This window comes from Tyto alba, unplaced genomic scaffold, assembly GCF_018691265.1.
Source record: "Tyto alba isolate M040663 unplaced genomic scaffold, T.alba_DEE_v4.0 Super-Scaffold_11, whole genome shotgun sequence".
NCBI classification, from domain to species: Eukaryota; Metazoa; Chordata; class Aves; order Strigiformes; family Tytonidae; genus Tyto; species Tyto alba.
In genome coordinates this window covers 68,063-90,074 of record NW_024881273.1, presented here as the reverse complement: position 1 = coordinate 90,074, position 22,012 = coordinate 68,063, and the positions used below count along the sequence as shown (strand labels likewise).

The 22,012-nt window shown below is 37.8% G+C and overlaps 2 protein-coding genes across 12 annotated transcripts in view; one reads left to right on the top strand and one right to left on the bottom strand.

The window, feature by feature from the left end:
- Positions 1-37: 37 nt before the first annotated feature.
- On the top strand, positions 38-7,937 carry SLC2A8 (solute carrier family 2 member 8). 4 transcript variants are annotated; one of them, XM_042786778.1, is made up of 10 exons: positions 38-327; positions 539-698; positions 1,568-1,774; positions 3,527-3,626; positions 3,770-3,981; positions 4,718-4,861; positions 5,450-5,558; positions 6,321-6,494; positions 7,133-7,278; positions 7,441-7,937. In XM_042786778.1, the coding sequence occupies exons 1-10, from the start codon at positions 269-271 to the stop codon at positions 7,576-7,578; spliced, it is 1,449 nt and encodes a 482-aa protein (XP_042642712.1). In that variant the 5' UTR covers positions 38-268; the 3' UTR covers positions 7,579-7,937. The 4 variants fall into 4 exon arrangements, with proteins under 4 accessions (XP_042642712.1, XP_042642711.1, XP_042642714.1 ...); XM_042786777.1 differs by having other exon boundaries at positions 4,718-4,870; XM_042786780.1 differs by lacking the exon at positions 6,321-6,494.
- An 817-nt stretch (positions 7,938-8,754) lies between these two features.
- GARNL3 (GTPase activating Rap/RanGAP domain like 3) overlaps positions 8,755-22,012 on the bottom strand; it is a 57,196-nt gene continuing 43,938 nt past the window's right edge. For all 8 annotated transcript variants that reach the window (XM_042786773.1, XM_042786774.1, XM_032982987.2 and 5 more), the window contains 7 exons: positions 20,467-20,533; positions 18,439-18,546; positions 17,859-17,977; positions 17,311-17,446; positions 15,997-16,206; positions 15,572-15,683; positions 8,755-14,840 (listed from right to left, as the gene is read on the bottom strand). In XM_042786773.1, the coding sequence (XP_042642707.1) occupies positions 14,684-14,840; positions 15,572-15,683; positions 15,997-16,206; positions 17,311-17,446; positions 17,859-17,977; positions 18,439-18,546; positions 20,467-20,533 (909 nt within the window). In that variant the 3' untranslated portion in view covers positions 8,755-14,683. The remainder of the gene's footprint in view (positions 14,841-15,571; positions 15,684-15,996; positions 16,207-17,310; positions 17,447-17,858; positions 17,978-18,438; positions 18,547-20,466; positions 20,534-22,012) is intronic.

The window sequence follows — 22,012 nt, the reverse complement described above, 5'->3', positions numbered from 1 at the left end:
CCCGCTGCCACGCTAGCCATTTCCGTCGGGGCTGGGGGCGGAGAGCGTCGCGCCAGACGCCGTGGTCGAGGGTTGGTCCCGGTCCCGGTCCCGGTCCCGGTCCCGGTCCCGGTCCCGGTCCCGGTCCCGGTCCCGGTCCGCTGCCGCTGCCCGCACAGCCCGGACGGAGGCCGCGGCTGGGCACGCGGCCTGTAGCGGCGGCCTGTAGCGGCGGCCGGTGGAGAAGTGGCTGGGTCTGGCCGCGCTGAGGCGCTCCCCGCAGGCGGGCATGGCTGCAGAGGAGTCTCGCTGCCTTCTGGGTTACCCCGCTTCGGACTCGTACCGGAGGTGAGCGCAGACGCCGCGACCCGCCGCTTTGGCGGGCTCAGGGGCCCCGCTGACTGCCGTGGAGCTCGGCCGCGGCAGATAGCGGGTGGCGGCTGAGGCGACCTCTGGGTCGAGCCCTCTGCCAGGCCCGCCCGACCATTACCGGCCCTAGTAAGGGGTCGGAAGCGGGAGATGGGAGCGTCGTGATCCTTGTCGGCCTCTTCTGCCTCAGAGTGCAGAACAAGAAGCTGTACCTGGCAACGTTTGCTGCTGTCCTGGGACCGCTTAGCTTTGGCTTCGTGCTAGGCTATAGCTCACCTGTTATTCCAGAGTTGAGGAAAATCAATGATCCTGAATTAAGGTTGGACAACAGTCAAGCCTCGTGGTTTGGGGTAAGTCTCTATGATGCATTACCATTATGTGATTTCACTTGAAAGCATAGATCAGGATGTTGCTTATGTGATGGGGTCTTAGTCCTCTTAAGAATGAGGGTAAATGCAGATCTTAATAATGAAATCCTTTTTTTTGTTTCTAAAATCAGTGATTCAAATGTTTCCTGAGTAACAGTGCTGTTATGCTCCAATAGCTCTCAGCGTATATTAATAAATGCTCCTATTATTTGAACTTATTTTTGGTGCTGAAATGTCTTCTAACCATTCTTGTGTTTCTCAGTTGAACCTGTTAAGGGATAACAAAAAACAAACTTTTTAAGAAATTAGTGCAATCCATCAACATGGGCAATATTTGCTTTTTGGATACAGGCTGGACTTCAGGTTAGTCAAGATAACAAATTCTTTAGGGCTTTAAAACAGTTCGAAAGGCCTGTTTGTGATTGCACAGCTTTGTAGACAGATTGAGAAACAGTTATTGCAGCTTTTTTTCTTTACTGAAAGAGCTTTGTGTGCAATATGAAAATTACTTGCTGTTCAATTGTGATGAGTCTTGACTATGTTTTCATTAAGAAGTTAATGTTTATTTTGATTTTCAAATCACCTGCATACTCTTGCACACTTGTTTTGTTTTATTACGATTATTAAACTGTTTTTATCTCAACCTACGAGTCTTCCTTTACCCCTCCAATTTCTTCTCCCATCTCTCAGGAGGATGAGTGGACAGCTGGGTAGTGTTTGGCTGCCGGTGGCTTCAAACCACAGCAATCTGCTATTTATTTTTCAAGATTATAAAATAAATTGCTGTCGTTTATTTTTATATTTATTCATATATATGTATAATAATGTTTTTTTTTTATTTGTTTTTGAAGTCAGTAATAACATTAGGAGCTGCTGCTGGAGGAATACTAGGAGGCTATCTTGTGGATAAAGTTGGGAGAAAGCTGAGTCTAATGCTGTGCTCAATACCATATGTTTTTGGATATGTAGTTATTATATCTGCTCAGAATGTTTGGATGCTTTATTTTGGACGAATGCTAACAGGCTTAGCTAGTGGAATTACTTCACTTGTTGTTCCGGTAAGTAAGATGTTTTTCTGGGTGTGCATGCACATGTTGCTATTTTTTTTGTGGGTTTTTTTTTTTTTTTTTGTTTCTTTTTCCAAAGCAATATGATAGGTGGCTTGGGTGAAGTAACTGAATGACTGTAGCCATGGCAGTTTGTGGATTTCGAAGAAACTATTTTTATAGAATCATATTTTGCTTGGTTTCAATCATTAAGAAAATAGAAATAAAACAAAACTTGTTTCTTCTAGTGTCACTTCTGTACTGTGCATTCCTAACAGGGATGTGATTTTTCAGTTTAGTCCTTTATTTGATTGCTTCTGTTTATGTTCTACTGTAGTCTAGTAATATTTATCTTAAAATACCTCATATATAACATTAGGGGAGGAGTGTGGGTTTTTTTTTTTTTTTTTTTCCTATTACCAGACGCTTGTCTTGTATTTCACCAATTTTTTTGTTTTTCCTAAGAAACTATGGCTGCTCAGTCATCCTGTAGCAATGCCAAATAGTACCTTCTGATTCCATTCACCTATTACCTTCTGAATATTAACTTTCCCTGTGCATTCAGGAATATATGTGCATTAAGGAAATGGAGAGAATTCATTCTGTTGTTGTCTGTCTTCGTCTCTGGTATTATTTGACCTTTTGGATCTAGCTGAATAAGGAAGCAGTGTGAAATAAACCACCTAGAATTCAAGCTTGCTTCTTTTCTGGTGGTTCCAGCACTTCTAGCTTTTGAAGTGAGATGCAAACTAGAAATCAAAGGATAGGAAGTACTTCTAATGAAGTATTGAATAAATGCTCTTTCTTTATCAATCTAGAAGGTTATAAAAATAAAATCTAAAAATTATTCGGGGTGGTAGGGTCTAAATGATAATCTTGTGCAACTTCTCTGTTGTTGGAAGCTTGGTTGCTTAGTGTGTTGTGTTAATGGTTTTGGAGGAATTCTGTCTGCTTTACAAATGGCTGTTTTCTCTTTGTTTCACCAACGGAGCTCTAAGTTCCCCTATGTAAAGGCCTTAACTCACAACAGTCCTGTGTGACTGCAATGATGAGGGAGGAGTGTCATATGTAATACCAGGTTTTTATAGCTCTAAATTATTCTCGCAATAAGGATGGATTACTTCCAGAAAAAGTATGAACTGTGACTGTAGAAATAATTGTTTATATAAATATGAGGGATTTCTTTTTTATGCATACAGCTAAACTGTAGCTGTTGACTTGGGGTCAGTATATTAAAAAATAGCTGAAAAGTTTAAGTTGATCCCAAATATTGGATGAGGTGGCATGCTGTTCATATAGTCTGTGTTAAGATGAGCTGTCAATTTTGAACCTCATGAAGAATTAAATAATTTGCACTCTTTATGTTGAATTAAAAATCTAAAACTTTAATTGCAAGCAGTTTTACGCTACATGTATATGCAAAGACTGTTCCAAGCTCTAGACTGCTTTGTGATGATGCGTTTCTTGTTGAATATGGTTAATAAAAGAAACTCTTACTAATACAAGTTTATTCACCTTTGGAATACTGGTACTGTGTCAGCATTCTCCTGGCTTAGATCCTGCCTTTTTTCCAGGGTTTTTCATAATGCCAGTATACGTTTCTGAGATGGTACTTTTCTACTCCATTTTACTGAGGCTTTTTTTCTAAGGAGGGGGGTTACTAGGAAATACACCTGTGTTTTTTTCAGAAATTAATTAGTTATCAAGTCCGTAATCCAAAATTGGATGTAAGTAATTACTAGCTGTTTTCTCCCTATGTTTTAGGTGTATATATCTGAAGTTTCTCATCCTAAAGTCCGTGGTATGCTTGGCTCTTGTGTTCAGTTGATGGTGGTGACTGGCATAGTGGGAGCCTACATTGCAGGTATTGGGGTTAGGGCTCTAGGTTACAAAAAGGAAATGGTACATGTAATGAAAGAACTACACTGAAGAACTGAAAGTAAATATTAATTTGTTTGTACAACTAAGTGATGTTCATAGTCCTCATTTTTCATTTTTGTTACCCAGGAATAACACTAAAATGGCGCTGGCTGGCAGTGTTGTGTTCTTTTCCATCTTGCATAATGCTATTTTTCATGTCCTTCATGCCTGAGACACCGAGATTTCTGTTGAATCGGAACAAACGTTCAGAAGCCATAGCTTCCTTGCGCTTTCTGCGGGGACCGCATGTGGACCATGAATGGGAGTGTACGCAGATTGAAGCTAGTGTTTGGGAAGAGGTGATGAGAATCTGATTTACTCTTAAAAAACTTATTGTGTGGTGACATCTGAAAGCATATTCTGTAATTAAAAGGGTTTTACCAGATCTTAGTTAATAGCTTTTCCTGCAAATGGTGGTCCAAATGTGTTCCCTCACAAAAATGATACCCAGGAAGCAAGTGAGATTCTTTGAACCTTTTTCCTCTACCTTTCAGCTGCAACTGCTATCACTGTTGGCTAACGTCGGTGTACATGAGTACCAATTGGGCTCATGACCTTGTTAATTATATGATGGCTATTTAGTTTTTTGCTTTGTTTAGCAACTCTCTGGGATTGTTCAACACCTCTAATACTAATTTCCCACTGTTTGTGCTGTATGAATGCATTTTCTCTTGTGTCTCTAAAAGCATCGTTTAACCTCTTGTGAGATACGTGCTTAATAGGCAGGTCTTAAAATTTGGTTTACTGCAAACTGTGGATTCATTCACGCTAACTTTCTCTACAAAGTACTGTCAATTTCTGTCTCCAGAACCTGAGAAAAGGGGGAAAAAAAATGCTTTTTTGGAGTTCTCAGATACCTCAGATGTAAACATTTTTACTGCTAAGGCACTTAGTTTTGCTAAAGGGCAGGGTGGCAAACAGTTTGAACAGGTTAAAATGGCTCTGAGGAGGGTTTTTTTTTTGTTGTGGGTTGCTTTGTTGTGTGATTTAAAAGATGAAATTTTTCACCAAAGCATTGCTTAATCTTTTTAACAGGGACTGAACCTCTCTGAATTTAAGAACCCTTCAATATACAGGCCACTTCTTATTGGTGTGGCTCTAATGTTCTTCCAGCAAGTAACAGGCATTAATGCAATTATGTTTTATGCAGAAACTATTTTTGAAGATGCAAACTTCAAGGTAATCAGGGTGTGTTTCCAAACTGTCAAATGTCTATAATAGACTTCATTATAGCACTAAGCTGAAACTAAAACACGTAACAAACTGACTTGATAATGATCCTGCCTGTGTCATAAATAACAGTGTTTGGGGTTTAGTGGACTTTTTTTTTTTTTTTTTTTTTTTCTTGGATTCTGTGTACCCTCTTGACTGTGTTACTCTGGCATACCTGCGAGTTCCTTTTTTTTTTTTTTTTTTTTTTGTGTGTGTGTGGGGGAAGTATGTTGTGTTTTGTTGGAAACTTTGATAGGAATTCCTATTACAGTCATTTTTCTATGTACATTTTTTTTAGAGTTGCAAATGCAGCATTTCAGAGAAAGTGAAGCTCTAGGAATAAGTTGTTTTGTTTAAAAGTTTATTAAGAATATGTTGTGTTAATTGGTGATGTCTTTTTTTTTTTTTTTTTTTTCCCTATTGCCTTCCCCTTACCATTAATTTCTGTGACATAGTTTGTCTTCTTTCAGATTCAAGAAACAGATTAATTTGTAATGCTTGATAAGTGATCTTCTTATCAGCCTGAAACAGCAAATTCTCCCAAATTTATTTCAGGATAGCAGAATGGCTTCTGTTGTTGTGGGTTCCATACAAGTATGTTTCACTGCTGTGGCTGCACTTATCATAGATAAAACTGGACGAAAAGTGCTGCTTTACATATCTGGTAAGACATGTTACTGAAGTTTGTTCAGTAAGAAAAATTTTTATATATATATATATATATAGAGAGAGAGAGAGAGAGAACCAAAAAGTGTCTTAACTGGTGGGGGAATGAAGTATTGCAATTTCTGCATTTTTAAGTGTTTTGCTTTATAGTTACAATTTGGTATAACTATAGACTTAAACTCGTAAGAGGAAACTATCATGTTTTATATACACTGTAGGTAAAACCCCTTGAAACTACATTTGGCTATCTTTTTGTCCCCTTATCAGGCCAATTTTTATTTTGAAACAGCTGTCACTGAGACAGTTCTTACTACTGTGATAATTTTTCTGCTTAGTAAGATTTAGTGTCATGAGACGTTTTCATACCCAAGTTGTTAACAAATGGTTATTTCAAAGTAATTTCTCTGTGTCTGCTGTTGCTACTTTCATGGCGCATTTTAGTGTTGCATTACACAAGACTATAGTTAAAAATCTTCAAGTACATGTACTAAATATAAACCTGTTTTATAGAGTTGCTGTGCTGCACACTCAGTAGTAATGACTGCTGTCAAGACTATACTGTTTGGCTAGCATTCTGAATGCTTGTCTAGCATCTTTCACTCCTGTTAAGGCCAGTATTTATTTCCAAGAACAGTATCATTTAAGAAACACTTCTGTGGGGGCCAGCCTACATTACATTTGGATGACCAACTATGTTCTGTGTCTCTGAAGAATACCCAAACGGAAACTAGTGACAAATTGGTTATTGCTTACTTTTCAGGGATAATCATGGCTCTCAGCACTGCATTGTTTGGGCTTTACTTTAAAATGGTCCTTCCAAAACAAAACAACTCATCAAATCCTGATACATGGTTCAGTCTAAATTCAGCATCCCCAGGCACAGAAAGCAGCCTATCCTGGCTTGCAGTTGTGAGCCTAGGGCTCTTCGTTGCTGGTAAGTGGAACAGGCTTTAAAGCAGCCATTACACAAATCTCAAACTTTCTGATCAATGCTGTGACACTTCTGTTCCATTTTGTCACATTATTGACGAATGGAAAGGAGTTCTGACTTTGACAGACCTTTTCAGTGTACAGTGCAAAGCTGGGCTGTGCATTCACAACCTCAGTGATAGAGCTAGAAGTTTAGTTAAGCGAATTACCTGGAAAATGGATTTATACCTCCTTGTGCTAATAATAAGTAGTAATTGCTCAAGTTAAACTGCTTTACAGTCATTAATGGAAAAAACAATCTTTGTTAGTGCCTGGGCCACACTGAATTCTGTGATGGTATAAGGCAGCAGCAGCAGTTAGAAACAAGGTCAGCTTCTAAACTTACTGCTTCAGAGACTTTGTGGCAAGAAGTTCTGCTTATCAAGAATATTTTTGTAATTAACCTAATGTAAAATGTGCTAGTGTTTATCATGCTGCCCTAAAATAACATTTTCTTTCTTTCTGAGGTACTGTTTTACTGGAATCATCCAAGAATCTGAAGTGAAAACTCCATCCCCCTTACTTGACTAATTTGGGCATCATTCAGTGTTCCCTTTACTATGTACTTTACTTGCATTTATTGTCTTCTGTTTGTAATTGCAGGTTTTGCCCTTGGCTGGGGTCCTGTTCCATGGCTGGTGATATCTGAAATCTTCCCACTTAAAGCTAGAGGCATATCAAGTGGTGCTTGTGTGTTAACAAACTGGTTTATGGCCTTCTTGGTAACCAAAGAATTTAATGATTTAATAGTAAGCATTGTAAATTACAATCTGAAGTTTCTTTTCATAGGGAAATTTATTAAATATGCTCCTAAGAGACCCTTGAGCCACAGTCTTCTCTGGCAATACAGGGCTGTAGTTGTATGATAGTGAGCTGTAATAATGTGGTTTTTGTTGTTTCCCTTCCCTCAGGGTTTCTTAACATCCTATGGCACGTTCTGGCTCTTCTCCGCCTTCTGCTGCCTCAATGTAACATTTACAGCCTTTTATGTTCCTGAAACAAAAGGACAGACCCTGGAACAAATTGAGGCCTACTTCAGAAGATCTTAAGCCTAAAGCTTTTTATATTGATATGTAAACCTTCATATCATGAATTATGATGCTATGGTTGAAACTAACTACATCATGTGGCAGAAATCTCAGTTACTAAACTTGCTAATGAATTTTGTAAAATCTGAATTCTGTTTTTTAAAAAACTATCTGTGGGAATCTGCATACTTTTGCACACTCCCTGTAGTAAATCTCCCATGTGCAGATCTTGGACATACTCTTTTTCTTAGATTCCTGTGTTCTTTTACACCAGGTGCAGACTGACTATAATGGCAAAGAATGTTAAATGTATTGGCCAGTATCTTTTTTCTAAATTGTAAATTAAGATTTAATTTTGTAAATAAATAAATTTAAACTTCCTTGCCCCACTTTACTTTTCCCTTCTGTTACAGTGAATGAGTGATGTAGCCTGGCTAATGTTAGACTGCAGTACTTTACCTTTGTGTTGCTGCTACTATTTCCGGGATACCTGACTGTGGAATAAGTCTTGGTCCCTACTGGAGATGAATGCTTGGCTTTCATGGATGCTAGTGTTAAGTTGGATAGGAATGCATTTCAATCACAAGAAGGATTGTAGCTCTTAGGAGAATGTATTTTAAAAGCAATGCAAGAGCATTGCTTTTCCAAAAGGAATTAGAGTCCTGGAGGCAGCAGGGATATACTCTTGGCCAGAAAAGGAGAAAAGCTCTCTCTTGTAGTTTTAATTTAAGGTGTTCCAATGGGAGCAGGTCTATGAAAGTCTAAAAGATACCTGGAACCACAAACCAATGCTGGGTTATAGTTCCTGTCAAAGATGGGTAACGCTTAAGACAAAAACCACCAATCTCACAAGTATGATGTAGCACTAAATGAATGATATCTTTGAAACAAAATTTTTAGACAACTCAAATGGAAACAGTAATTCAGAGCTGTCTGCAATAGTGTATTACCTCCTCCTTTTCAATTTGTCTGATGAACCGAATTTGGAAAAGCCATGTGTAAAAGATGTGAGGTCAAATTTATGGTTTATTACATATGAAGGAATAAGTAAGTCATCTGTTACTCCTTCACAAGGGTGATAAATGGCACTTAAAACAGTTCTAGCTGTGACAGGACTGTTTCTATTTGGATGTCATTATCTAATCCACAAACTGTACACACTATCACGACATTAAAACCAATGTTAATACACCAGCATTTAAGACAAGTGGTAAAGAGTTTTTGAGCACAAATGTAGCCACAGTCTTACAAGATGCAATTATTACATTACAAAAGCAGTCTGCTAACATTCAAAGACAGCTAAAACTGACATTTCAGGTTGATAACGCTTTTTGCATAAACCTTTAGAGACATAACATTTTCCATTCAACCAAAGAAATACCTAATGGAGCTACAAATATGCTGAAAATAATATTTTAAATTTTCTCTTCAAATCATGTGCTAATATCCTTATTTCCAGTAACAAACAGGAATAAGTCAGTTGCATGTCAGCAACAAAGTGAAGCAGCTAGGCAGTATACAAGACTTTCTAACCTGCATGCAAGTACAGTTGTTTCTGCATACTGTCATACGAGCTTTCCCCTAGTGTTAATATTAGGTTCTCAGGGTATAATTTGTTCTGCTACAAGAACACACTAAGCCTATCTGAGAAAATACTGCTTTAACAGAATTAACAAGCACTGTGCATATGAACCATGACATTGAATTGTTAATAATAACAATACTATGGTATTCATTTCCATACACAGAAGGCAACAAAAAATGATTCTGAATTACCTTGTCACTTGCAGATGGAATTTCCCCCCCCACACTCAAAAGATCACATTAGTTTAGATTCCTATATATGCTTAGGGCTTTTAATCCCTTATAACTTTTGGTAGAAGGTAAATATATATACACATATATATGTATATACATACATATGCATATATATTAAAAATCAAATCCAAGCCCAAAGGATTATATATGTCAAATGCAGGCTAAGCCAAGAGCTCTGGGAAAGCTGCTGCATCTGCAAGCACAAATTACAGACCCACACCTTTACAAAAACGTGCATGAGCTTGAATCTGTGGCATGGTCAAATATACATAGAGCAGCTGAAAGTAAATGTCAGAAGCAGCAACCCTGACCACATGTAACTGTTTATGTAATAGTGTTACACTTTATGTGGGTGCTACCTGTCCCCTGCCCTATTAAGAACTGCTTAAATTTATTCAATTGACTGGCCTAGTATTAAGAAAAAAAAAAAAAAAAAAAAGAAAATACAATACATATTTTAACTTGAATCTACCAATCAATTACAAATGCTTGCACTTGTACAGAAAGAGTCCTGTGAAAGCAGACAGCAAACCTTCTGTCCATTATGGGTGCCACTTGCATCCCCAACCAAAATGACCCCAACCCCAAAAAACCTAATCAACCAAGCCAAACCAAACAAAAAACAGCCTCAAGCCAGAGAAGGATTGTAATCAGAACTGAAGGTATCCATACATCCATTCAACCTACAGTCCAGAGCTCTCATTACCATGAATAGCACCTAGCCCTTTCAAATTGCAAGTGCATCTTTATCTCTCCTTAGAAGGAAGTGTTTCCTTGCTTTTAAACATTTATAAAATTGAGGTGTACTGCTCTACCACTAGAAGAACAAAGCTAGACAAAAATGATTGTTAGTCTGCAACAGTTCTTAAAGTCCAAACTGTATAGACCTTGGGAAGGGCTCTTCAAAGCCTCAGCCTTAGGAGCTGCATATTATGTGTACATGAAAGAATTAACGTAGCTCCTGCATCTCAGGGCTCCTGAGTCCTAGTGACACTTCAAAGCTGTGGTGATGGTTTATATGCATGCTGTACTGCAAATGTAGGACAAAGATGATGGGTAGCTCAAAGCGTTGCATCCCATTTTGAACAGACTCAAAATGCAACAACATGGCACTTAACGCTATTTTGAATGGAGGTACATGGGTGTGGGTACTGGACTAGATGATCTGCAGTGGTACAACCTCAACTATTCCATGCATTGTCACCCATGCTGGAGAGAAGGCATGAGTGCATTCTAAATTAATTGCCTGTACAATCTGATGCACCAAAGTAAATGACATTCCTATGATTTAGTCAGACTAAGGCACAGTGCTGAAGTGGTGACAATACTATTAGTCAGAAGGGGTTAAGAGCCCTGCCTCCTCCAACAAATCCAGCATGTTGTGATAGAAAAAATTTCTTGCAGAAACTTACCTGTTATAAGAGTCCAGAACGGGCCTTCAGTTGAGCTTGGCTTGATAGCAAGTGCTCAACTTAGCAACAATTCTTCCTTCTCAAAACGAATTTCTTTCATCTGCAGCAAGATTTTTCAGTATTCCTCTCTATTAAAACACCATCTTATATAGCTGTAGATTCAAAGATTATCTTTTCTCTCAACCGTGAGATGGTCAGCCAACACCAAGAATGCAGGCTAAAGGCAGCTTTAACATAAGAAGTTAAAGTAGGAAGGGTTGTGCTTAGGGTGGACATGGCTACAATCTGTGCCCAAGACTACTTTCTAAGTTTTAATGAGTAGATGCATGCACATGCTGGCAAGGTAGAGGGGAAACAACATGGCTCTAAGGCTGGAGTGAACGACAATATAGCTGTCCATCCCAGTAACCTATCAACGGGCCTTGTCATCTGACACTGGTCTGAAGTAGGAGAGGTTGTAGAGCTGTATAAAAACCTTGCCCTTTGTAAGTGACACACAAGAGCTTATAGATCAATACCACCATTGGTCCTTTGTTTTGATTTTAATTAGCAGGCTGAATGGTATAGATCTAAGATTATTTTGAGAGAAACAGTGGCTAGAAGCTGGTTCAGAGGATGCCAACTCAGCACACTAAGAGGCATGTAACTCATGGCGGCCTGATGAGACTTAAGAGCCCACAGAAACTACATTCTTGTACAGTGGGTATTTGTCCAGTTGTGCCAGCAATTTCACATTATTATGTGATATTTTGTTTTTGATACAGCAAACGTGATAAAGACCTTCAAGAATTTGGTTCTTGTGGCTTCTGTCAAACAAAATCAAAACATTACTACCATGTTCTCTGCCTTCTACGTATACTCTGGGCTTCTCTCATACAGTAAGTAGGTAGTAAACTACATCACATGACCTAAAGCCTCAGCTACCATCTCTAGGTGTCATATAAATCAAACTAATGTTGCCTGATCCCTACCAACTTCTTTTGCTAGGTCTAGTATCATCCCTACATCTCTGCAAGCCATGCTGATTAATTACAGAAGCAAAAACTCAGTAAGTGGCAGCCTTGTTAAGGCACTTACTGCATACATTAGGAATTAAGACAGGTAATTTTTTTCCACAGTTCAGATCCTTCCTGTCCTATACAAGTAATAGTCTGGTAGTTCCCACTGTGAGGTGTAACAGCTTGCACTTGACTCATTAAGTCAAGCTATAGCATAAAATTCAGGTCAGAGGTGGCGGGTGAGGACGGTTGCTGGGCTTCTCTCTCCAAACTATACCAACAACCAACATCCTGTTCCAGATAAGTACCATGAAGCTAGTTGGATCTGGTTTTGTCTAGCTAGAGGAATCAAAGTTAATCTGTACTCCTTACAGTCCTTTTGCTGTTTGTTAGTATTTGCTAGATGTCATCCATGCTGTGCTTGCAGGTAGACATCCAAAGGTTCTCACACACACGCGCGCTCTTACTTTACAGCAATACTTTATAGCCACTGATGTGGTTCTGGTTGAAGTAACCCACTCTTGCTTTATGGCCCCTCTTTCTATAATTGTATCTTGGTTGTGACGCAAATGCCACATCTACATGCATTCCGACTGCCATCATAGCCAGCGGTCAAGTTTTCTGTCAAGCTTTCCTCATTCTTCTTCATCTCCCTAGTGCTCCATCTCTAAGGCTTGTCTTTCAGGGTACCTAAATGTGTGTTCAGGTTCTTCAAGTTTTAAAATCTCCATATATTGCTTCAATTGCTATCGAGCTATGGTTTAATCATGTTAAATCATGTTAGAATTGCACAGGTGAACATCTGCAATATATTTAAAATCTGATATCCTAACATTGCAAAGTTTCCCATTAAAGTTGTATTTTAACTAAAGCTCCAGTTTTGTAACAGATCGGTACAGTCGTCAAAAACACCCACATAACAGAAATTAAATACTACATCAAGAAACCTGTTCATGGAAAAAGGTGGTGCTTTTGCTTTCTAAAAATATCTAAGTGTAAGCAGTGCTCCTTAAAGTGGATTCAGTTAGTTCACAGAAGTGTTTACAACTTCCAGGAGAATAAACACCACATGATACTTTCAGACTGATTTTTTGTAAAGCTTAGCTGCCCAGATGAATAAACCAGGGTAAATTAACACAGTCTGTGGAAATAATATTCTCAAAAAGAATTACAAGCTCTTGCAAAGACTGAGCTGGCACTTCCTTTTAGCTGCTTATTAAGGTTCACCCCACACATCCATGGGTGCAAAAATACTAAAATAATAGTAGCCACCGGTTAATACTGCTTCTGCTCCTAGACTGATCACTGTTGAAAATATTGCTTCATTCCTTGATCGCCTACTCCAGTTGAGAGTAATAAATTATCCTTTCAGATAAGGCCTTGCATATTTTCTTAGGTGGAGCAATTAAGCCATTATATACAATAAACAGAGCAAAAAACACTTTGCAAAAACAGTTTTACATTCAGACAGACCAAAGCAAAAGGCACACATCTCCAGATGGTCATACTTGGACAGAAAGTGAAATCATGACACGTGGACAGTATTATTAAATAAAAGCAAAGATACAGAAGTATTCTACATGTAGAACAAGAAATACTTGCTAATAAAGCTAAAATCTTCATATATAAAAAGCCTGGAAGCATCACGCTTTCATGAAAAAAAAAAAAAACAACAAAACAAAAAAGCCCAAACAAACCAAACCCCTTTCAGAATAGTTTAAAATGTGTTTTTGGCCTAGAGGAAAGTGTTAAAAAATAATCAAGCTTCAAACATTAAACCTTGTCCTTTAACATAACAAAAAAAAAAATCTAAGATGACTATTTCATCATAGAAAACTAGCTTCTTAGCAGTGAAATTTCAGTCTGGATCCAGGCAGAAAAATATGATTATCTGGAATAATGACTTACATGGTTGGTGCCAGAGCAGACAACAGCTAACGCTTATGCCTGCATAGGAATCTTTGTGTAGTCAGAAAGAAAAATCAGGGGTTAGCTTTTCTGCCTGTCATGGGAAAATCTGTAGGTACACTACAATAACAGTTTTCCAGTAGATGGAGAAACACAGTTGACCGGTTTTTTGTTTTGGTTTGTTTTTTTTGGGGGGTTGTTTGTTTGTTTGTTTGTTTGTTTGTTTTTATTTCCAATTCTTAAGAAATATTTTGAAAGTTTGAAAGTTTTTTGTTTTCTATAAAAAGTCTCTCTGCTCAAGGATTCTTAATGCCAAAACAGTTTTCAGGTTTCTCTAGAAAATGTGCATGGACAGGCCAGAGCAAAGAAAGCGGCATCTTCATATCTTACCTGCTCTTCACAGAACATCCCTGATTCTTCAGTGAACATACCACGGCTGCATCATTTCAGGGACAGACCGGACCGTTTGGAAAGACCTTGCCTGCAAGTCTTTTTGTTTTGTTTTGTTTTGTTTGTTTGTGGTTGTTTTGTTTTGCTTGTTTTTTTAAAGACTGAAAAAACAAAATGAGTGATTTATGTTATAAAATTCCTCTTCCCACATGACATACACTGTTGTAAAACAACTCATGATAGTAGTAAGAGCAATTAACTTAGCTGAATGTCATTCAGGTACTTCAAATTAGAAGAAACTGAGAACAAGTAATACCTCTTATTTACTTCAGTTTCAGCTTAGATTTCTCATTGATTACCTACTGTTAGAATGCCACAAAAAGTAATGGTTCATTAACTGAAAAAAGAAAACATACCTATGTCAAAGATATAAGCATCACCAAACCAGGCTGAGCTAGCCAGAACATAGGTTCTATAAAGATTAATCACCAATACTTCCAGCCACATTTTACTACTAGAAGCAGTGTTTGTGACATTCCTATAGAGCTCACAGAGTTGTAAGAAAATGTGAAGTAAGGAAGAAAGGTTTTAAGACTGTCTTCACTTCAAGTCAATGATGTCTTCATCATATAAAGAAATCAGCTGAAATGGATTGCTAGATGGTGGGCTCTCCTCCCTGTTTGCTAAAGTATCGGGATCTGAACTAGTGGAAAGATGATGTCCTTCAGAATAGGTTTCAAAAGAGCTTGAGATTAACCTGCAAAGAGGAAGACAAAAGTTACTAAAAAAAAAATAGACAGGTCAGGGCAAGGACGATCAATTGCTATTTCTAGATTCAAGTAAATTACCCTAAAGACAGAGACAGACCATTAAAAGTGTGTTTCTCTCTGTTTTACACTACTGAAAATCATCAAAAGGCAATGTTAATGAAGACCCTCATCCAAATAATTTCCAAATAACAAAATAAATAAAATATGGTTTTACACTGCAGCAGATGTTTTGTTTTGTTGATCTCAGTCTACTGTATCTCAGCCAAATTCTGCCGCTACTCTACATAAACATAGGTTATGAAGCAGTGAAAAGAAGAGAATGGCAGTGGGGTCAGGTAAGCAGAGTCAAACTGACAAATGCTACGTGCTTCTTTGCAAAATTTATTCTGGAATTAGCAACACAAAATCATATGAAGAAAACAGCAAGCAAGCCTGCACAGTCCAGATCTAGTAGTCCAAATCCTAACGACAGACTCAGCAGCAGCAGGTGTCCACAGAATCCCACATAGTCTTGCTTTGCTCATTAACATGTCTTTAGAAAAGAGTATAATAATCTCAGTACTTACAGTATTCAGATACTCCAGTGAACACATTAGCATGAAATTCACATTGGTATACAAAGGTCTCAGTCATCCCCATGCTAACATAGATAAGCATGAGCAATTCTGAAAACATTTACAGTCTAACTTAGGTCCTTTTCTAAAGCCAGTATATTTACCTGTCACTACTAGTTGATCTTACTGCTCTCTGCCTGGGGTCTGACTGTCTTCGAGGAACCTTTTTCTGCTTCTGTGCACTTTCTGTCTTGGGTATAGGCTCATCCAAGAGGCCTCAATAAAAGGAATAAAAGACTTAATACTCTCAACAGAAAATAAAGCATTCATGAAAACGTTAAGGTATCTTGTCACTGGTTTCCACCGTTAACTAAATAGCTTCTGCTTGGCTTAGAATATTGTCACCTTATATGTGATCAGATGCTGGCTAGGCTATTTGCAAATAATCTTTTCTCAGTTTCATTTGTTTGTTTATACTATTTATTCATGAATACTGGCTGCATGTTACAAATCAGACTGTGAGGGTCCAAAGATCAAAAATTGCACACTTAGCAATTGCTAAGTACACTGAAGAATGAGGAGAGTTTACCCAGCAATTCTTTACGTGTTCTGCTTGCAATTTCTTTAATTTCCATACGAGATAAGGATAGTGAGTGAGTAACTGGAAGTGAGGCAATGCCACCGGATGTTGCAGTAGTGATGACCTTGGGAGCCAAAGGTGACTTCAGAGGTCGTTCAACACTTCGCCCAACCAGATTACTGAGAGGAATTTTATACAAGTTTTTGCATGGAACTTCACCTGAAACACAGAAGGAAAAAAAGAATGTCAGTTCTTAATACTTCCAAACAAAAAGTTATACAGAAAAGTTATACTCGTTTTGCTGGGTGCTTTTTAACCCAAATAACAAAGACCTTTCTTTCCCCAGAGATCTTTCAATATAAATAGGCTAGGAGGAGGAAGAAATACAATCACATTATGCAGACTTGCAATTTGACTGAGAGAAAAAGACGACTGACTGTTGGCAATGTGATAAATCAGCAATGGAACCATGGAACCAGGAAGTGAATTTGTATGTCCCTGATGCGGGTATTCTGACTATTATACCATGACTCTGCACTGTGTAATATTTCCCATGTATTTTGATATGTTGCAAGTATATTGAAGCCTGGATCCCAAGTGATTTATATTATGACTTCTCATCTTAGGTGACATAAAACACCGTGTGTTTTCCTAGTTCATGGAAAAAAACCCAACAACCTGCCATCAAATAACACGGCCTTTTAAAAACTGAAATTGTGATTCTTTTCTCCTTTCCCCTTCTGCCAACAGTGCAGCAGCAGATTTAAGTGAGGAAGATATACATGCATCTTGCATTATCTAGTTGATGTTCCCTTGTTTCTCTGTTATTGTTCCCCTATAAACTGTTCACAGATCATGTTATACTAAATCGACTGTGCAAACTCTTTCAAGGCTAGAACTACTTCTTACTCTCAGTTCGCAAAGGAGCTTTAACTATCCAGTGGTAGTTTAGCTTTTTTTAGATGAAAGGAACAGTGTATGTGAAATCTCAAGTTTTCCCATGAGTTCTTTTTTGCATTGTTAGTCTCAGCCATATTTCCAAAGATTCATCAAACTACTGAAACTTAATTCCTCCCCTCCTACAGAAAGGATTTCTTCAAAACAGTGCTACTAATGCATTCAGAAGAGATACTACAGGGCAAAAGCTCAGCCAGGTGCTTCATACCTGTGGATAAATAGAAGATCTCTATCTTCCAGACTCTCAGCTAGGAACTCAACATCTACCTGATCGATTTCATCTTACTAAAGATCAGCTTTATTGATATGTGATAGATGTTGGCATAATCAGAGATCATTATTCAAGCTGCCTGAAAAGCATGTTACCTTCTAGAGAAGAAAGAGGACATTCTGGCATTTCATAAGCTGTTGGTGTTTGAGGAGAACTCCTTGAACTCATTTCCTTAGAGCTGCTGTCAGATGATCCACTTACTGCAGCAGTAGCTTTAAAATAAATATCTGACTGAAACGACAAATAACTCAACATTACTACAGTGAGACTTTCCTAGTCGTCTTCTGAGTAAGAGCTCAAATGTTTGTCCATTATGTTCTATTGTCACTACTGCTGTATTGCTAAGTCAACTAGGGTTGGTCATGGAAAGGTTAGTCCACTGTAAGTGAACATCTGTGATTCTGAGGATAGTATCTGCCCCATAAACATCTCTGATCTGCATTACTGTGAGTAATAAAGGACAGTGAGACCAATTCTGACTCTTTGTACTTAATATAAACTAAGAGCACACAGATGAACAGCTACTATCAATTAAATAGCACATGTTTCAGTTTTGGTTTGTTTTTCAGTGCAGCAACTTTTTATGTGAATTAGATCCCAACATATCACAGAAATAGTCAAACGTGATTTTGCTGTGTCTTACCCTTGATGCTACAAGTTGAAGGTCAGGCACGACTGCTGTGTGGACTAAGTTCCCATTCACTACTAATCGGATCTCAATGGAATCGGTTGTGAAGGCAAGGATATAAGGGAAAGCACAGACTGTAATGAAACAAAAATTATTTGGCAAGGAAAAATGGCTAGTGTAAAAGTTTCTTGGATGCTCCATGAAAACTGTTCCTGAGCATCTGACCTCTTCTGGTATCTCCCTTTCCTATGAAAAAGGTTGTCTAACATACTGATGGACATTGAGCTACATCAAGCCTGAAGAAAACTTAATTCTCCACACCTGTCAGAATGTAGACTGAATGGAAAATGAAGAACCGGAAAAAAAAAAAAAAAAAAAAAAAAAAAAAAAAAGGGAAAAAAAGTTAATCAAAGGAAGAACTTAGCATCAAGGCTCCACTTTTTAAAATTATCATATGCAAAAACCTAGCCAAAGTAGCATCATGAATGTAACATGCTTATTCCTAGCACACATACTGTAATTCCACTCACAGCCAAGTGCAAGCCTAAATAGTAATGAAAAAAACAGCCATCTAGTAAAAGAGTTATTTTCTTACCAACAGCATAAGGAACTTGATTCCAGCTGAAGTGGAAGTCATAAGCTGACGGCTGGATCAGTGGAGAACCTCCATTGAAAGGATATACCTTTCGGTATTGGCAAACATCTGTAGGTAAAAAGAAGAAAGAAATATTCATCACCTTACCCTGCAAGTGACAAACACCAGCTTTATAGGCAGATTTTGTAGAAATGTGGGCATTACATACATAATCAAGAATTTATGTAGAAGTCCCTCTATATTTAAACTGATAAGGGAAATGTGCTTCCCCTGTGAACACAGCATTTGAAAGATCAAAATAAAAAGACCTACCTTTTAATAAGTTATCATATTTCACAAAGTAAGTATTACTCCGTTTCAACAGTTACCAGTTCCTTACCTTGTCTATGGATAAAGGAACATGCAAGAAAAATTCAGAAAGCAGTGTCAACAGAACTGTACCTCTCTGCCCTTCAAGCAGCCATATGCTAGCACAGTTTACATTCCTTGAAGCCTGTTAGACACACAGGACATTACAGACACAAAGACTTTGTAAATCATATAACCCGTGAATCTACTTCTTAGCTGCTGAAGTCCACTGATTCTGAAATTAACAGTCTTTGTATGAGTCAGCTGGCTTATACAGCTTCTTATTGGCATCGCAATTCTGAATTTTTAATTTGCTAGATCTAGATAATAGAAACGTAACCCACTATCAATAGATTTTTCTTGAAACACACGCACTAGTGCTGATCAAACATCTATTAAAAATTCAGGACTTAAGAAGTCGTATCGGCAAACAAAAGAAAGCTTAAAGATGAGATGCAATTGCAGTAATCTTTTTTCCTTGACAAACTCATATGAGTGTATTGGGGGCTCCAGGTAAACATCTGTGACCCACTCAAATACGTGCTGCTTCCAGCTCTTTTCTATTTTTTTAGGCAAAATTCTATTTTTTTCCTTAATTGATGTAATTGATGTCCTTAGACTGCATCAAAGTTTATATGCAGAAATGTATTACAGGTCTTTTTCTAAATAAAAACTTAGTAGACTGCCATATCCTGTGTTTTCATATCTGTTCCATGATGATACTTTCAGCAATAAAAATGCAGCGCTGTTTTTGTAACTTTAAGATCAGCTAAGTTTGTTAGCTTTGACTCAGCAAGCGGAACTGATTTCATGCAGACATACAGGTGGGAATTCATTACGCTCCGTCAGATGGCTTTGTAGTTCTGAAGCATTGTTAAGTGAACCGGAACCAGGTAGGATCTGGGCAAGCTACCAGAATCAATAAGACCTCACAGAGCATAGAAAGATACAGTTTAGAGACACCTGAAACTTGCTCTGTGGTACCAATCTGACAGCCAGTGCTGAACACGGGTGTATTTATCCTGTCTCCACCTGTGTTCACTTTGGACAGGCAAACAGGAAAGGCCCTCTGCAACAAAGCTGCGCCTTGTCCTTCAGCACTGCCCCATAAAGGTTGCTTCATGCTAAGAGCTTCTATTTTCACAAGGATCAGAAGGAAAAGTACCTGTGTAGTGCAGAGCAGAGCATATGTGTGTTATATCCAAAGCCAGTTTATGACAGGAGATTGAGAAAATTACAATGAAATAATGCAACAGTGCCAAGTAGTAGGCAGAAGAAAAAGCACAAAGACTGAATGGGACAGCACACAGAGGAAAAAGGGGTGGAATGTTAAATTGTACATGTCTTGAAAACACCTAGTAACTGTGCAACTACCAAAAGAATGAGCTAGATCATAAGAAATAGGATTTTTGTAAGGTGGTAACATCTATATAGATACACATCTATATACCTGAAATTAAAAGCTAACAGCTAGTATGCCTAAATTCAAAACACCCTGCAATGAAATAATACTTTGATTCCTAGTCTCTAATACACATTTAAATTCAAAAGAACACATATTGAAAAACTTTCCATGAAACACTGAAATTTATTTTAAAATACAGATCTAGACTCCAATGAAACAATAATTACATATACAGAGCGAGGTATTACCATTTTTGGTCTACCCTAAATACTTACAATTATAACACAACAGTAGACCAGCTTCACCATCTTCATATACATCAATAGCTGCAACAAAATTAACCTGCAATAATAATGGGAAAGGCTAATGAATAGGTAGAGGATACTGAGGTTATTAGAACCAGGTTTCAACTAACAAGCAACACAATCAGTTGGGGGGAGTGCACAACTACAGATACAAGAAAAAAAAAGAAAAAAAAAAAAGGCAATTTTTCAAATGCAGCCTCTTTTGTGATTAACTTTCAGGATGCTCTCAGGACAGAAATCAATTTATTTTGTATTCAGTTCTGTACAGTGCTGAATATTCAATACCACGACCACAGTATAAAGCAATAAAATCTTACATAACTTATTTGGCAATACAAATTTTGGGAAATCGGGTGATTTCAGGACAGCTGTGAATCAATATGATAGGCTAAAAATAAAAATTATTTTCAAAAAGTGAAATCCAAAAAGCTCCTTTGCTCATCATGACTGGCAGAAAGATCAGATGCACCCATTACTGGTTCAAAACCACTAATGCTTAGGGAGTTTAATAGGGATGTACTGAATTGGCTGAATTTAGAAACTGAGAACCAGTTCTGGATAATCCACAGTATTTTTTACATAGCATAGGTTACATAAATTCTCATATTTCAGCTCTGTATTTGTCTTCTACAGTTAGATTAAAAGACCCAGAACAGCTATAGAAAGTAGGGTATATGCTCAGGAAATGAGAACTTACTAGTGAAATATGTAAGATTACATTATACAAATGCTTCCCAGACCACAGCATTTAATACTTGGGCAGGGAGAAGGGCTGGAGACTGATTCCACGAACAGCAGTTCTTTGACTTTTCTTTTTACAATAAGCTAGGTGTTCACCTATTGATTTAACATTACTATATGGGTCAAGAATTGTTACACAGATCTTGAAGTTTATATATTTATACCAAATACATTTTGACCCATCCTTTGTAGTGACTGAAAGCCATTTCTGCTGTTACCCATGGAAATAATTTGGTGTCTCACTTCAACATCACAAAAATCCTTGGCTCAGCTCATATTAATTGTCTATTTTATTTACGTTCTCAAAGGAAATAAGGATTCCTGGGGAGAAGAGGAACGGGGGGGTGGGGAGGGCTGTACTTCTCCATCCCCATTCTTTACTTGTAGTTCCTCCTCATCCAGATTAAGACAGATTTCCAGTGCTGTGGAGAATCTTACACAATATCACCCATGGTAGGAGTACCAAACCTCTTCATCATTAGATCTGAATAAAAATACAGATGATTTAAAATGAAAATAACCTATCAACAAGAACCATCAAATGAAAAGAGTAGTCCCTATTATGAGGAAAAGAGTCAGTTAAAAACAACAACAAGATTAACTGTGCAAAATCTTCCTTTTTTTTTTTTTTTTTTTTTTTTTCCTGTCTGAAGCTGTATGTCCACATCCATATTTAGAAACAATTAAAATTATTTGATTTTCAGAGATGAAGATCATTATCCTCCCAGCAGCAGGAAATACCAGAGCTCTTTTTAAAAAATCAAGACATTTGCTT

What these genes read in the sequence shown, in the direction of transcription:
- SLC2A8 (XM_042786777.1), top strand. Translation starts at nt 269, where the DNA reads ATGGCTGCAGAGGAGTCTCGCTGCCTTCTGGGTTACCCCGCTTCGGAC. An exon ending in GTCAAGCCTCGTGGTTTGGG is followed by an intron (nt 699 to 1,567) that starts GTAAGTCTCTAT and finishes TTGTTTTTGAAG; the next exon opens with TCAGTAATAACATTAGGAGC. An exon ending in CCTAGGGCTCTTCGTTGCTG is followed by an intron (nt 6,495 to 7,132) that starts GTAAGTGGAACA and finishes TTGTAATTGCAG; the next exon opens with GTTTTGCCCTTGGCTGGGGT.